The following is a 17,252-nucleotide window of genomic DNA, read 5'->3' on the forward strand; positions in this document are numbered from 1 at the left end:
AAGAATATGAATGAATAGGCCCTACGCAATAAAATTATGATTCAGTGATGAGTCTGCGATGTTGACTAAGAGGGTAATATCAAGTTGATATTTGTGTATCGTATAATTTATGTTCTTATCTGAAAATGACCTTTTTTCTTCCTGTTTTTTCAACAAAGCGGACAATAACAATTTAGAGTCTTTTTGGATTTATGTAATGTGCGCTTTAAATAATATTTGTCAAATCAGAGTGGATTTTATATGAAAAATATATGTTTGAGAAAATCTATAGGGTGATTTCCACCTTTTGTCATTCATTGTTTGCTATTTCTGTACAAGCTGTAACTAGTTAGGCGAAAAAGTTCAATTTGGTGACCACTCTCTGGCTAGTAAGGTTTGACGGTTGATTCGACTTCTATGGACCATTTAGAGAAAAAATAGCCACCATGTCCCTCACGAAAATCCCGGCATTTTTCGCTAGAGGCCAAAATCCAAAATGGCCGCCGCCACCATTTTGAAAATTTAAGTTTTGAACCAGAGCACCTATAATCATGCACAAAGACACTTTTTTCGGATATGTCGAGTACAAGGATTCCGATTCTGACATTACGGCATCATTTTCACCCAGAAATCCAAGATGGTGGCCGGCACCATCTTGAAAAATTTGAAAAGACCTAAAATCGTGTACAAAGACACTTTTTTGGATAAGTCGACCACAAGGATTTTAAATTTGACATTACTTTGACATTACGAACTCATATTTACCCAGAAATCCAAGATGGTGGGCACCGGCGCCATCTTGAAAAAAAAAAATGAGTTTTGAACCAGATTACCTAAAATCGTGTACAAAGACACTTTTTCCGGTACCGGTAAGTCGACCCCAAGAAATCCGAATCTGACATTAATTTGACGTTATAACATAATTTTTGCCCAGAAATCCAAGATGGCCCCTATTTGGTAGAGCGTAAATGTGATTTTTGAATGAGAGCAGAAGCATAAGTGTGTCATTTTCGCCTTATCTGGGGTTCATGTCCCTTAAGTTGGGGCCGCCTGCTGGTACTGTGCAGTACCAGTGGAGTATCACTGTAGTTTCAGTACAGTACCACTGCTGGTGGGTCCTGTGCAGTAGCAGCATTGGCGTGGTGTAGGTAAAAAATGTAGATATTTATATAGCGCTTTATGCCGTAAACAGCCTCAAAGCGCTTTACATTTATTCCGCCGTCATTAGAATATGTCGGAACCACGTTTGCAGCCTACAATTGGCGCAGGGTTCATCAGTACAACGACTTTTACAACCCCTAACAACTTCCCATAGCACCTGGGTGGGGTGAGGCAAGCGAGGCAAAGCGCCTTGCTCAAGGGCGCAACACGGTGGTGGGACGGGGACTCGAACCCATGCACATCAAGTAAGCTCTCAGATTATGAGTCCAAGGCCGTAACCACTGAGCCACCGTGCCCTATACAAAAAGGTACAAAAAGGTACTTTGTGTGCACCAGTCAGGTACCTTGTCGACAGTGTACCTGTGCAGGTGGCCACAATAGGAGTCTTGTAGATTCTAGACTAGATACTCAATCTTATTAAAGGAGTATTTCGTGATCCTAGCATCCTCTATTTGTGTCATTTTTCATTAGATATCCACGAAAAAAACCTATTCCCAAAATTTCAGTTGATTCCGATTTTGCGTTCGCGAGTAATGCATGATTATGTGTATTACATACACTGCTCCATAGACAATGCGTTGTAATTTCGTTCTGGTGCACCAGAACGAAATTCAAATTTCACAATATCTTTGCTAAACGAATTAATCTGCAAGAAATATTTTGTACATAAACATTATGTAGCCAGAGGTTTCCAGTGATATAAAAATCTCAACTTTTTTGAGAAAAGTGGGGGATGAGGCTGTGGATCACATTTTGTTAATTGGACTTTGCTTTCTCATTTGACACCCTGTTTGTGAAAAACGAACAAGAATTGACCAAGATATGCGCCTCCAAAGCCTCAAACCCCAAAATCAAAAGTTGCATTTTCAACGATTTTCAATGGGAACGCATCGTTGTATTGCACACAAGCAGTCAAGCACCACTGGCCAATCAATAAAGCACACAGTGTAACAGGCACAATTGAACCGTTAAAATTGCAACTTTTAATTTTGGGGTTTGAGAGTTTGGAGGCGCATATCTTGGTCAATTCTTGCTCAATGTTCACGAACAGGGTGTCAAATGAGAAAGAAAAGTCCAATTAACAAAATGTACATTTCAGAATAATCCAAAATTATCAAGTTATTGAGCAGCAAGGATGAATATAACTGACGAGTTTCTTTTTGTGCCTGGTGTAGTTTTTTAATTGTCTCATTGGTGACAATCCAGGTGATAATAGAAAGCAATCACAATTCTTATTATTAAGGTTTGATGCTGCGACCACCACTCTCTTCTGGCCTTGGAATGATAAAATTTGTTATAACGTTTCTCTTCTTTTAGCTTCATTTTGATTAAAAAGAGATATAACCTCGTCACTCCTATCACTGTGAACCACAATGGACTCATCCCAATGGCATAGTTGAATAACCTCAATTAAACAAATATAGTGCAAAATTTGACCTCAAGTTGCAAAGTATGAGTTAAATAACTGTGGTATGTTGTGGATCCTAGCGTATGTAACATTGTTAAAAGGTCATTGCAGTTTATTCCTTTTAGTCTGTGGTCTGGATGCAAACTGTTGTTTTATTGGGTTAGATGGTTTTGCCAGTTACAATGTTTTTCTTCGCTGATTATTATTCTATAGGTGGTACAAAATTAGATTATGTGGTGTGTGCAGAATTGTCACCCCTGGGCAATTCAAGATTTCCAAGGTCAAAGTTTATACAGGGGTCAAAATTTGCGCAGTTTTGAATTTTGACCCCTATATTAACTTAAAACCCATACCAAAATATTACTCTGAAAATGTATATTCGAGTTATAATGTTAATTTTGAAGAGCCACAGCGGCCAAAAGAGATAAAATGCTCCAATTGTTGATACACTTGATAAAGAATATAGTTATCGATTTATAATAATATTAACAATACGCTTTACAATAACTCTACATGTAGGCCTATATGTATGCTATTCGCCCTATTCGGAACATACTGCAGTTACTGTCCGTTTTCCTATACACAATACACAATGCTCTTTCCCATTGACGCGTGACCTCTACAAATAGCCCTACGTTAAAAGTATGGGGATATGACTAGTTAACGTCGCTGTGTGAAAAATAACCGGCCAATATTAAAAGTACTCTTCTAAAGTTCTAGAAAATATAGTTTTTAACATGTCCTAAATTTTTAGCTAATTTAGATGTTTGGAAATATTCGTACTTTGGTGTTTTAGTTAATGTTATAGGTAATAGTACATTGCCTAGTTAACGTCGCTGTGTGAAAAATAACCGGCCAATATTAAAAGTACTCTTCTAAAATTCTAGACAATATAGTTTTGTAACATGTCCTAAATTTTTAGCTAATTTAGGTGTTTGGAGAGGGTCGTACTTTTGTGTTTTAGGGAGGATATGTAAACGACAGATAACACCAAAAATATGAAGAAATTATTTCCAAACCGTGTTAAGTCAACAATCATTATGTTGCTCATTTTCAAGAATGCTGGTTTACAAAAAGCACGCCATTGTCTCATTTCGTGAACAATAGTACACATACCATTGTTTCCTTTCGTTTCCTTTATAATCGGTTACCCAACTGAAGCTATAATACAAACTTTATTGCGATATCGCACATGAAAACAGTCACATGTGCACAGCCAGAGAAGATCCGATTTAATCAGTTGAGCTGTTTCAATGAGTGTTATCTTGGTTTAATAGCTTTTAATGGGGTTAAGTCCTGCAAAGGTCGAGATGAATTCTACTGTAGACAAGACTGCATCATGACAACTTTAGAAGAGGCAGACAGTGTTGACCTGCTCGGTCTTACTGTAAACAAAGACATGTCATGGACCCCTGTAGTGGACAAGATGGCAAGAACAGCCAGCCAACGTCTTTGTCTCCATCGTCGTGCGGCCCCCTACCTTGTTCCTTCTCAGAGAGCAACGATATACAAGACTATGATTCGATCCAAGATGGAATATGCATGCTCTGCATGGATGGGTGCTCCACCCACTTCTCTGTCTAAACTTGATGCTATATAGAGAAGAGCGGTACGCATCATTGGCATCTCAGAAGCAGATGGAAAGAACCATCAAATACAGCACCTGAGACATAGAAGAGCAGTGGGAGCTATCACTCTATTTCATCGGATTTTCTATGGCGAAGCTCCAGAACTCCTTCAACATCTGTTACCAGATCGTATGATTATTGATCCTCGTCTGCGGCGCTCTGTCAGATCCCACGACCAAGCTGTCAAAATCTCAAGATCCAACCTGGTCATCCACCAGAGGTCATTCCTTCCATCCTCATACCTTTGGAATGCTCTACCTGATCAACGGGAGGTTAACAACTATCTTGGCGCCAACCCATCAGCGCTATCATACCGATAGCAGCTTAATGCCTTGCATAGTTCAGACATAAAAGAAATCACATAAAGCTGCCGATCGCTACATGGTGGCTAAGACACAACTTTTCAATTTAGCATCATTCGTTTTAGGGATACAGCGCTATGCAAGCGCAATACCCTAATAGCATACATATAGCCTACATGTAGAATAACTATTGCAGTCAGTTATAATACTCACCTGTACGAGGTTCCAATGTTGAGCAGTCTCAGCAACAGGCTGACTGACAACGGAACACGAAGCACCCAATAGTACAGGTTTGATTGGAGGTTCGCTGAGAAGTTCGAAGAGACCTTTCATACCAACACCAGGTAGACACTGTAAAACAAAATATGAGCAAAAATAACAAATAAAACAACCATAATTTTAACTGCCTCCCATTTTAGTTTGCCCCTCTAATTTGTAATCCTGTATGTTGCAGCATTGTTTTTTGCATGGTCAATTGTTTTGCATGGTCAATTTATAATACCTATGTACGATATGTGAGGGTAGTGAGGGGTCATACTGCAGTTACTGTCCGTTTTCCTATACACAATACACAGTGCTCTTTCCCATTGACGCGTGACCTTTACAAATAGCCCTACGTTAAGTATGGGGATATGACTAGTTAACGTCGCTGTGTGAAAAATAACCGGCCAATATTAAAAGTACTCTTCTAAAGTTCTAGAAAATATAGTTTTTAACATGTCCTAAATTTTTAGCTAATTTAGATGTTTGGAAATATTCGTACTTTGGTGTTTTAGTTAATGTTATAGGTAATAGTACATTGCCTAGTTAACGTCGCTGTGTGAAAAATAACCGGCCAATATTAAAAGTACTCTTCTAAAATTCTAGACAATATAGTTTTGTAACATGTCCTAAATTTTTAGCTAATTTAGGTGTTTGGAGAGGGTCGTACTTTTGTGTTTTAGGAAGGACATGTAAACGACAGATAACACCAAAAATATGAAGAAATTATTTCCAAACCGTGTTAAGTCAAAAATCATTATGTTGCTCATTTTCAAGAATGCTGGTTTACAAAAAGCACGCCATTGTCTGATTTCGTGAACAAAGCCACACATAACATTGTTTCCTTTCGTTTCCTTTATAATCGGTTACCCAACTGAAGCTATGAATACCAGCTTTATTGCGATATCGCACATGAAAACAGTCACTTGTGCACAACCAGAGAAGATCCGATTTAATCAGTTGAGCTGTTTCAATGAGTGTTATCTTGGTTTAATAGCTTTTAATGGGGTTAAGTCCTGCAAAGGTCGAGATGAATTCTACTGTAGACATGACTGCATCATGTGCACAAGGACGACGCCTGGGATATATTTATTGGCATGTAACGTCATTGCCCGGCAGTATGCGCGCGCATTATGGCAATTTCCATTGTTCTTTGCCCTGCAGTGTGCGTACGCATCGTAGTGCTAAGGGCACGTGCATTTTAAATCGCCCGCCACATTTCATATAGTACAAGAAAGCCATTGAACAGTGTAGCGGCTCGTTCAAGCATATCGATAAACGAGTCCCTTGCCTTTGTTGATAAACAGTGATGTCAAGTGGTCTATAGGTAAGGAAACTAAATCAATACCCGGGATCAATACACGTGTAATTGCTATGCACGATTTGATATTCAGACGATAAATCTTTGGATACCGGGGTAGAAAATGATGAATATCTCCGTAATCTTTTGATTCTAAAGAAGCCAATTTCAAGGCTTGTACTTGAATATATGTGTTGAAAGAATATGATAGTCGTTTGCGTATTGAGAAATACAAAGAACCGTGCGTTTTGGACTCAAAAAATGACAAAAATTCTGATTTATATGTGCCGAACAAACACTCGGGTCACGGAAGATACATGACGGTACTATAGCGCAGCGTAGGCCACTGGTGTAGGCAGTCTAAAACAGATGACGTATACCATGCTCACTGACATCTACAGAGGTCAGTCACCAGGCTATTGTCAATAGCCTTAGTCGGATGTCCCTCGGGCCATTATTCGTCTCAAAACTATTAAACAGGTCGGAACAAAATGGCCATGCGTGGCCATGAAGATATCGGGCGATGACACTGTGGGGTGTAACCTAAAGCACTTACCACCCTATCCTTGACCGAGAGGTATCGTCTGCCATCTGGAGGCCCGAACTGTTCTAAATCTCAGGATACTTTCAGTTTAGGTCATGTATAGCGCACACCCCGCCGCACCGCTTAGCTGTGTATCTGGGGTGAGGGGCCAGCAACCCCCACTCTAAGCTGATGTGAACTACTGATTGGCCCATGTGGTTATATTTTATGTGCCTATATACGTTCTTGACCTGTGCCACTCCTCATGGGCTATTACTCCAGCATTTTATGAAAAAAATACAACTGATTAGGGTACGGTTTGCGGGTTTCACTTTCTTTCATCTCAAAACATATTAATAAAAATTATATATAAATCATTTCCTAAGCGTAATAAGGCCAGACTCTGCAATTATAAGTACCATATTAAGAAATCAAAAGCATAGCTTTACATTGTTCACTTACTGAAGTGTGTCATCAAATTCAAAACGTTTTCATTTTAAGGATAATATAAGACAGAGAAATATTTCGAATGATTCATTGTGTGTTACTGTTTATGATCGTTCCGTGTTATGTTTTGAATATTTTACTGACTATATAGGCCTAATGTTTCTGCCAGTTGTTGCCGTTTAACAAGGCAAAAACTGTCAAAATAGATTTCTACCGGATTTTGTCTATTGGCCGGTACAAACCTGCTTGTCGAATATATTGAATTTGGTTACATCAATATTTACAGCAATACTTATCCTTCAAACATATGCTACGTTTGGGTAAAAACTACATGGATTGAACTTTTCATTACCAAGGTAGAGGCAATATATTAACTGCTGAAATCAATAAGAAACAGAAGATTTTGCGCACTTCTTTTGCCAATAACTCAAATCAATATAGCGACTTTAGACTCACTTTCCCTTGATCATGACGCATTTTATTTAGTCACAAAGCACGATAGTTACCGTAATTGTTACATTTATTGGTAAAATAACAAAATAATAGTTTATTTGATGAGTTGACATAATGAATATATTTATAATATAATGACAACAAAATCACGGCATTCATTGACAACTTTTTTAATATTCAACGTCAAATGTTCAATAATTTCATTAGTTTATCTGCACCATGTACTCAACAACAACACTGCCACAGTTAATTGATTACATTTAAAGTTAGCAAGTCCACATTATGAAGATCTGAACACAATAGTACGTTGTTATTACTTCTATTAATTTAGGAATTAATTTTCTTAATCAAGTCTCATGATTGACCCTTCCACCACTTTGTCGGCTTTGAATAGCATTTGGATTTTCAAAATTATTCAAAATATGTGACTGGACACCAAGAATCAGCCGTAAAGTGGGCCCCGGTAATTTTTTTTTGTTTTATTTCGTGTTTAGAAAATATATATCATAAGCTTTAAAATGGTATATATTTTCCAGAAGCGGGGTTATGGTTTGTTTGTCGGTTCTACGTGTGTCTCTTTATCCACATTTCTGGTAATAAATATCAAACAGTCATAATTGGCGGTTATTTCAAATCATCCCCAAGTCAACGAGGTTTATGAATGTCCTCTCATTGTAAATTATTGGTAATACATACCTAGACAAAATACAACGCTTTGTTATCCACCACTTAAACAGGATTTAGCCAGAGCAAACAAAGACAAGAACTACTAAGGAGTCTATAGAAATAGGTAGAGAAGCTTATTATCCTCTTCAGCAATAGGATTATTGATTGGTTTAAACAGTGTTTGATCAGATACTTGTCGCACCGAATTGAGATACATATGAATACGACCTTCATGCACATTTTACACTGTAACTCAGAATACAATTTGCCGAGTTTACGGCTCATTCGTAGTGTCCACTCACATATACGAGGGCGGTCAGTAAGTAATGAAAGTTGTCTTGTGACCCATGGATTATTTTCAACGCATTTCTCTATGATCACATAAACATTGTACCTTTTGTCTTTCAAGCAACACAATGTAAAAAGGATATCGCACACTTGATATACGTCACAGTATTAGCATAAAACAACGGTATACAGTCACTGGCTGAAAACGAGTCGATTTCTTTAGGGAAATAAGATGCTGAATGAGGTATTGTTTTATTTTTTACATTTTTTCAGGAATTAAAGTATGGAGAATGCTGCCTTTTGGAATAGTAGTAGAACATAAACTTCCAGCTCATAAAACCACCTTTGTCGAGCTGTTAAGGTTTTAGTTTATTTATAATGTGTAATCAGCAGAGAGAATAAATTGTAATATCCTTGATGCATTTACTATCATTTATATATAATGTAAATAATATGGGACCAAGAATGTACACTTGGGGTACACCGCAGCTTATATTTTAAAACTTGAATTTAAAAAAATCAACAACATTATCTGGAAAGCAAACTATTTCAGATGTTGGCATTATATCATCGTAAGGACATTTTGTTGATGTTTTTAAGAATACTTTACCCGATTAAGAATATTGTAAATGATAAACATGTTAACCAAGACCACCATTCTCATTACTTTGTGATGTGATTTAAGGTGGTACTACACCCACTGATAAATTTTGTGACTAATTTTGCATTTTTCTCAAAAAATAACTACACACTGGTAACAAAAGTTATGTGTATTATAGGGGCAAGGAATCCAATTCAAGACAAGTGGTTCATTATATATGTTAAGAAATGAGGTACATTCTAGCGGTAGCGGTACCTCTTTTCTCATCATAATAACGTACGGTACCGCATGTCTTGAATCACTGAAATTCCAGTGTAGTAACTGGATTCCTTGCCCCTATAATATAACTTTTGTTAGCAATGTGTTATTATTTTTTGAGAAAAATGCAAAAATATTCACAAATTTATCAAGGGGTGTAGTCAGTGGCGTAACTAGGGTTAGTAGCGCCCGGGGCAAGAAACAAAATTGGCGCCCCTACACCCCCCCAAGAATATCTTAGACGTGGGCAATTCATGAAACAATTGCGCGGGGATCGCGCGAAATTTTGGACAAATAAGGCCTACCACTAATTAATTTTGGTTACTAGAAGTTGAATATCGGTCTTAAAATGTTCTTTCAATTGATTTTATGCTGAAATGCGCGCGAATCTCGCGAAAATTTTGACTTTCATCGCTTGGAGGGCGCATAATCGATGCTGAATTGGTCAATTTGGCGCCCCTAAGGGTAGCGCCCGGGGCATGTTTCCCCCCTCTGCCCCCCCCCCCCCTAGTTACGCCACTGGGTGTAGTACCACCTTAATAGCTACATAAAATATGTGATGTGATCAACCAAAATCAGTCGGAACTCGGAAATATTGATTTTGAGATATAACCAAACAAAGGGAATATTTCCTTTTGTTTTTTCTTGTTTTGGAAAATCTATAATTGCTTATATCTTTGAAAATGGCTTTTTCTGCAAAACGCAGCTTTGAAAATGTTTCTTATTATCCTATAAGAAACTGAAAATTTAATATTTCCGAGTTCCGACTGATTTTGCTTGATCGCATCACATATATCGATTTTGAAAGTGCCTACGACTCGATTTTTATTGTCGATATTTGAAGCCAGCTTTAGCTCGATGAAAGTACACACCTGGTTCACGAATATGTCAAATTACCGGTATTATGTTATATAAAATGCCAATCAGAAAACAAATTAGTTGGAGCTATTTAGAAGGGTTTTTTTTTCATTTAAAATATAAATCCATTTACTTGACATTATTTTACTTAGCTACAGCTCGATGAAAAAGTAAATGCCTGGATCATTAATGTCACCATGGTCACGTTTACGGTATTATGTATGTTCAGAGGATGATTTAAGCACTTCCCAGCAAGTCTTGCGGTTAGCACAGCTGTGAGTGAACATGACACCACTGCCCGCCCACTGCATACACACATGCATGGTTAAATTTGAATTTGGACAGATATATTTACAATAAAAACACCTTCAAAAAGTTGGTCGATTTCACATTTTATGTTATCTACAGAAGGTGTGAATTATCCTTCAAGCTTCATGCATACATCACTTTAGATCTGAAATCGACCAAGTAATAATGACACACGGGCAATTCTAAAACAACATCTTTTGCACAGAGTTCAATGGGATTTGAAAAGTAAAGTGGCAGTTGAAACTCTAGTGATAACACTTTTACAGTGCATGATGGGGCTTCCTTAAATCATCCTCTGATGTATGTTAATCAGTATGTAAAAACGAATAAAAACTCTACTAAAGTGCACACAGGTGCCTACAATTTCATATAATTACAATATCTGTAAAATGTTAACCAGAAAAGAAAATGTTTGGATTAATTTAGAAAGGTAGGTTTTAGTTCTTTTGTTGTTGCAAACATATTAATTTTTCTAAAATTGTTCAGCCAAAATTAATATATTTTGGTCCAAAAACGGTTGATTTTAGCCATATTTAAAAACAAATTCTCCAAAAAAACCAATTCACTTGAAAGAAAACCTGGAGAGAAAAGGCTTCGACCGATACCACAAACTATACCTTTTTTTGCATAGAATTCTCTGACCCCATCAGTCTAACTTTGTGGAGGTACTTCTTTAATTCCCTGGTCATTTGTCGGGCTGAAACTTGAATAGTATAGAACTATTTTAAGCACTGCACGAACTTTTATTCTCACTGCACGAACGTGCCAGGAGGCAATTCAAAATAAAAATAACATCAGGCTTAGGACATACTATGCCGATATTAGCACATACATGTGGCAACTTTCAAGAAAATTGTATACCGTATCATTTCACTTTGACCCTTAAAAATCTTATACTAATTATCACTCACTACTCCTATAGATAGGAAAAACAGTAAAATTAGATGGGAAGGGTAATATTTTTATTGTTATTATACAGGGTGTCCCAGACTGATTTATGAGCCATAATTTTTTTTCTGACATAAGTGTTTTTTTATGTTTCGATAGGAATGCGTGAGTTTTTGTATAAAAAAATTATGTTTTGATGACAAACACTTTATCTACCAAATTAAAATGCCAATTAACGCCCTGCGTTTGTGGTCCATAGTGCAGTTATGTCCACGGCAAATTAACCGTGACCTTTCCAGCCATAAACCCGTTTAGTGAAGATTAAACCGATATATGCAGTACTAACCCATTATAGTAATCTATTGTCCAATGCAAATTTATTACCACGTGATAATATTAATCCAATGAGCGATCGAATTGTCCGCTACGGTCGACTAATCCAATCGATAATGTCGCTATTGACATGTACGGACGGAGCTCCACTGACCGAGTTTTGGGGTATTTTTCACTGGTTTGCTGTCATTTACTCATCAAGGCGGTCACCCGTTATTATAAGGACTATGCTAATGATTTAAAGATTGACATGTAGAGAATAAACCACATACTTGATTGACAGAAAGTACTAAATGTGTACCTATCACCGTTTCGTGACACCAATCTTCCAAATACGACCAAGCCAGGGCTGCCCGGTGAAGCAAAATGTGCATTGGAATAACACGGGAGTTTGGACAGATGGTAGGATTTCTTTCTCATACAAATGTATGGTTCCCCGTTATTAAAGCTTGTATCGGGTTGAAAATGCATATATTTTGAAACGAATAAATAATTCAAACATAGAGCAAGTACTAAAATCATAGCTTTTATACTTTTTGATATATGACGCTAACTATAGGGTGCACAACTTATAAGTTCCCCCCTACATATTTTTTTTAATAAATCGAAAACTTTTTGACGAAATGCAAACCTGTAAAATGATATGGGTAGCCTTATTTGTTTTACACATGTGGACCAAATTTTAGCGTCACACGTCATTGCGTTTAGTCACAATGGTTCATTATGTAAAAAAAGGAGACCGTTTTAAACAGTGTTAAAGTTGCATCTGAGTCCATAGGACTCAATTCTCAAACAATACAGTAGGCCAGGGATATTCATGTGTTTGTAAAAGAAAACTTAATCTTTGGTATTCTTCTTCTTCTTGAAAAGCAAAGCAGGCGTTTTATTCTTTTCTTTTTAATGATAAATGTCTGAGATGGAAGGGATATGTACTGCAGTGAGAATAGACCACATCGCCAGTAGTTCATCACATGTGAAAAGTAATAAATTTTAATAATGCCACGTTTGCCCGAATTTCTTCGCGGTAGAGCAATAGGTTGGCTGGATGAAAATGTTCCGGAGAAAGAAATTGCTCGTCGTATGGGAGTTGCGTCTAATGCAATTCGAAAATTGAGAACAAAATTTCAGTTGGGACCATGTTAAAAATGAGAACCTTATCAATGAAAACACAACACTGCAAGAGCTAACCCGAGCAATCCAACATGTATGGAACAACATGGACCAGCAACGGGTCCGGAATTTAATAAACAGCATGCGGCGACGTTGCAATGCACTTGTCAACAGTGCAAGAGGGCACATCCCCTACTAAACATCTAGACTTTAAGTTTTATTTCCATTACAAACACATGGACAGGCCTAACATATTGTATTGTTTGACAATTGACTCCTATGGATTCAGGTGCAACTTTTAAAACTCCCTCTTTTTTTACATAATGAACCATTGTGGCCAAACGCAATGATGTGTGACACTACAAATTGGCCCAGGTGTGTAAAACAAATAAGGTTACTCATAACTTTTTACAAGTTTAAATTATGTTAAATAATTTTCGATTTATTTTAAAAAGCATTAGGGGGAACTTATAAGTTGTGCACTGTATAGTTCATCTCCTATATCTACAACACAGCGCTACCAGTAGAGGTCAATTGCCTATTGTGAGTGCCCCTGTGTTGTGTGCATACATGTAGTTAACAATAACTGCATGATGCAGGTATTTTAGATATATTATTGTTGTCAGCGTCCGTCAAGGACGATGCATAGCTCACTATACTGACATCATGCACATGAAACATGAAGTTACGTCGTAGTTCCTAAGAAAGCATATTATCCTAATTGTATTTCACGTATTAAAATTAGATACACTGTTCGGTATAGATTATTCTGGGACACCTTGTAGTAAAAAAATGTTTAGAACCATATATGAATTTGTAAGCGCTCTTTAGCATAGTTGATTAGTTCATTGAATTTACAACCGTGTGACAAAACAGGCGAAATAAGTACACTTTTTACACAAGATTTGTAATTTAAAGAGAATTTGCCATTGATCATTCTAATTAATAAATGTAGCTAGTATAATTATAGCCAATAGTGTGCTCTTTCATTTAATGACATCAAATTTGAAAAATATTGTAAGGAACACTTGAGGTTTTGACTTTAAAACCCAACAGTTTTCAACAGATTTGCCACATTCGCCTTGCTATAACATTGAATTGCGTTATCTGTTGACCTAATGTAAAAATGCGTTTTTAGGGGGACGTGTAATAGCTTTCGTTCGATACAAAACTCTCTGAAGGGAAAACTTGAGTCTTTGGCCCGCTACTTACCCGCCAGATGCGTACTTATTGCTTGACTACCATAACACTACTCGCAAATTTGGAACAATTTTGTGACTTTAGCAAGGAAAATTAATCTAATGTCGAATATATTCAAGTTCAATTTGTTTGAAGATCAAACATTGAACTCTGCACATGGATTGAAATTTCCATTACCAAGTTACAGGCAATACCAATGAGAAACAGAAGCATAATTCGCACCTTTTTTGCCAATAACTCACATCAATATTAGCGACATTAGACTCACTTTCCCTTGATCATGAAGCAATTTTATTTAGTAACAAAACACGATAGTTACTATATTATTGTTACATTTATTGGTAAAAATTAATAACAAAATAATATTCTTTGATGAGCTGAAATAATGAATATATTTATAATGATAACAAAATCACGGCGTTCTTTGACAATTTTTTTAATATTCAACGTCAAATGTTCAATAATTTCATTTGTCTATCTGCACCATGCACTCAACAACAACACTTCTAGTTAATTAATTATATTTATAAATGGTCCCAAGTGCACGTTATAATGAACTGAATACAATAGTACGTTGTTATTATTTCTATTAGTTTGGGAATTAATTTTCTTAATCATCTTTCGCGATTGACCCTTCCACCACTTTTCCGACTTTGAATAGCATTTGGATTTTCAAATTATTTCATCGAGTTAGAGCCAAGCTTAGACGTTATTGTCGCTTCATGAAAGATTTTTTTAAATATAATTAATCATATTAGGCCCCCCCCCTATTATGTTAAGTCATTCTATGAAAACTAAATTTCGTAAAATAAACTTAGAATAAGTGCTCATACTTTAATGATAAAAGGTCCTAATTTTCCCCACAAAACATTGAGATATAGTGATACATAGAACATGTATAGAATCTGTTAAATGTTATTAAAAGGTTTTGAAAAAAACATTTTAAGAACATTTCTGTGTTTACTGGGTTCAAATATTTTAAGATAATGTTATTTAAGTATTGACACAATATTTGGCAAAGATGTTTGCAAAAAATAGTTTACAATAACATTTTTTGAAAACATTTAAAAATATTGTTGTAGTGTGTTTTCATATAAAACGTTTTAAAACGTTATCATGACCTTTATATAACCCGACATTTTAATGTTATTAAAACGTTTTTACCTAAACCAAAAGCCAAAATATAACTTATTTAAAACGTTTTTAAAACGTTTTTGTGTTTGCTGGGATTCCATTTGACATCCATTATAGCCCGGCCCCTAATATGTATGATATTACCTTAAACTCCGTGCACACAGGGAGTGTAAATTTCAAAGTGGGTTACTTAAATGTGTGACTCCACTTGAAATTCACACTCCATGTGGGAGACAATAATTTATAAGGTTATGTACTTCCATACGGGGTGTATGGATTTCAACTGGAATAACCCAATGAAAAAATACCTGCCAATGAATTTGAGAAAAGAGTACTGCATTAGCAGAATGTTAGACTATGCCATAGTCCACTATGCCATAGTCGATTTTTGATTGATAAATAAAAAATATGTTATTAATCATGATGAACGCATTCAGTTGAACTCGAAATTATATCAAAATACTAGTAAATGGTTGTGAATTCTGAATTCCGATTTTAGAATATCCCAGTTTATTAATCGCGAAAGCCCGAGTTAAAATTCACTTGGGAAACCAACAAACAGAGGAGGGAGTACGGTGACTGAAAAGATCTGATGTGAAAATCTATCAATTGTGCACAAATTAAATAAATTAAATGAAGTTTTAAGCTTTTAAGCTTTTAAGCTTAAAAATGCAATAGCCAGAGTATGCACGTGGACTACGGAGAGGTCTAGCAGAATGTTTGCTTCGTGGAGTTCTTGGAATATTTTTAATTTAAAATAATAGTGATATTAGCATATCAATCGGTAGATTGTTTGTTTTTATCAAGCAGAAATAAATGCCATTAATTGGAAACTTAAATGTGGGAACATATACGCTCGTATTGCACAAAGGATTAGCAGTGAAATAGATTGTTAATTGCTTATCGGGAAATTTAATTAAACAGGGGCTAAAAAATAAGGTTTGCTTCACAAATCCGCGCGCATAGTAAGCCATGCTCTGTGGTGAAAGTCATTGCAAGTTAAAGCCTTTTTATCGAGTTTTTTAATCATTATTCAGAAGAAGAAAACTCCTCCATCCTTATAGTTTCTTTTACACACACATGCAGCAAGCAAAAACATAGTAGGCCTACATTGTATAGCACACAGCACACACATTTTGCCATATTGTAGCTAAAATAGCGAAATACGAGCTGATCAAAAAGAAATAAACTCGTGTTTGTGACGCTTTCGTATGAAATCTAGAAGGAATCCGCTGTAAATGAAAGTATCATTGAAAAGAGCAGATTCTGAAAAAGAATTGTTGAATTTGCTTACACCAAAGCGATATTTATCGAAACCACTAATGCAACATAAATTTATATTGCATTTGAATATATATCAGTCAACACATCAGTCAAAAATGGGTAGTATTATTCAAATGAGTATAACTTGGGTTTCGTGTATGCAAATAAAACCATTCTTTTTTAATTTAGACGTTCAGAAGCTGCTCTTTCCAAAGATATTTTCATTCACAGCTGATTCCTTCTAGATTTCGTACAAAAGCGCCACAAAATGGAGTTCACTTCTTTTTTTAATCACCTTGTATGGCGCAAAAACGAAACAAATTCGTGCGAAGAGCGTACAAAACTTTTTATGCTAAAATGGCCAAATATGAGGTTAATTTGGTCAGAAACCCACATAAATGCGTCAACACGAAGGGGGGTGATTGTATCGACCATTCCCCTTATCAAAATATTGGAGTGATTCATCCCCACCCCGCCCCGTATCTATATGCATCTTACACCAAACCCTCTTATCCGTACCTTGGAATTCCTCCAATCCAGTTGAAGCCAATATCCCGGTAAGACAGACTCATTTCTGTTGATATATTCCAATGCCATCTGAGCCGCAGACAATATTCCAGATCCATCCCAGGCCGCGTCTTGTCCACCAGTACTAAAGAGTCCTCCTAGTGTTATGTTTGTTAAACCGACACCACTGGAGAACATGGATGAAAATATCAGGAAGAACTTGAAGATTGGTGGTGACAAGGCTTTCTGCATTGCAAACCACAACATCTTTGCAACTTGCTCTAGGTCCTGTGAAAGCAAATTGTTTATATTGTAAGCTAAGCTTATAATTGGCACGCATTAGGCCCCATATCCACAGGCTGTTCCCTTGTGGCG

The 17,252-nt window shown here is 36.5% G+C and overlaps 1 protein-coding gene across 1 annotated transcript in view; it reads right to left on the reverse strand.

The window, feature by feature from the left end:
* Positions 1 to 16,967, reverse strand: part of LOC140169512 (gamma-aminobutyric acid type B receptor subunit 1-like) — a 42,655-nt gene extending 25,688 nt beyond the window's left edge. Inside the window, exons 1-2 of the mRNA XM_072192773.1 lie at positions 16,890 to 16,967; positions 4,692 to 4,829 (exon numbers count right to left, since the gene is read on the reverse strand). Coding sequence (XP_072048874.1) covers positions 4,692 to 4,829; positions 16,890 to 16,967 — 216 coding nt within the window. The remainder of the gene's footprint in view (positions 1 to 4,691; positions 4,830 to 16,889) is intronic.
* Positions 16,968 to 17,252: the final 285 nt, after the last annotated feature.

Source organism: Amphiura filiformis, chromosome 14 (genome assembly GCF_039555335.1).
Source record: "Amphiura filiformis chromosome 14, Afil_fr2py, whole genome shotgun sequence".
Lineage (NCBI taxonomy): Eukaryota > Metazoa > Echinodermata > Ophiuroidea > Amphilepidida > Amphiuridae > Amphiura > Amphiura filiformis.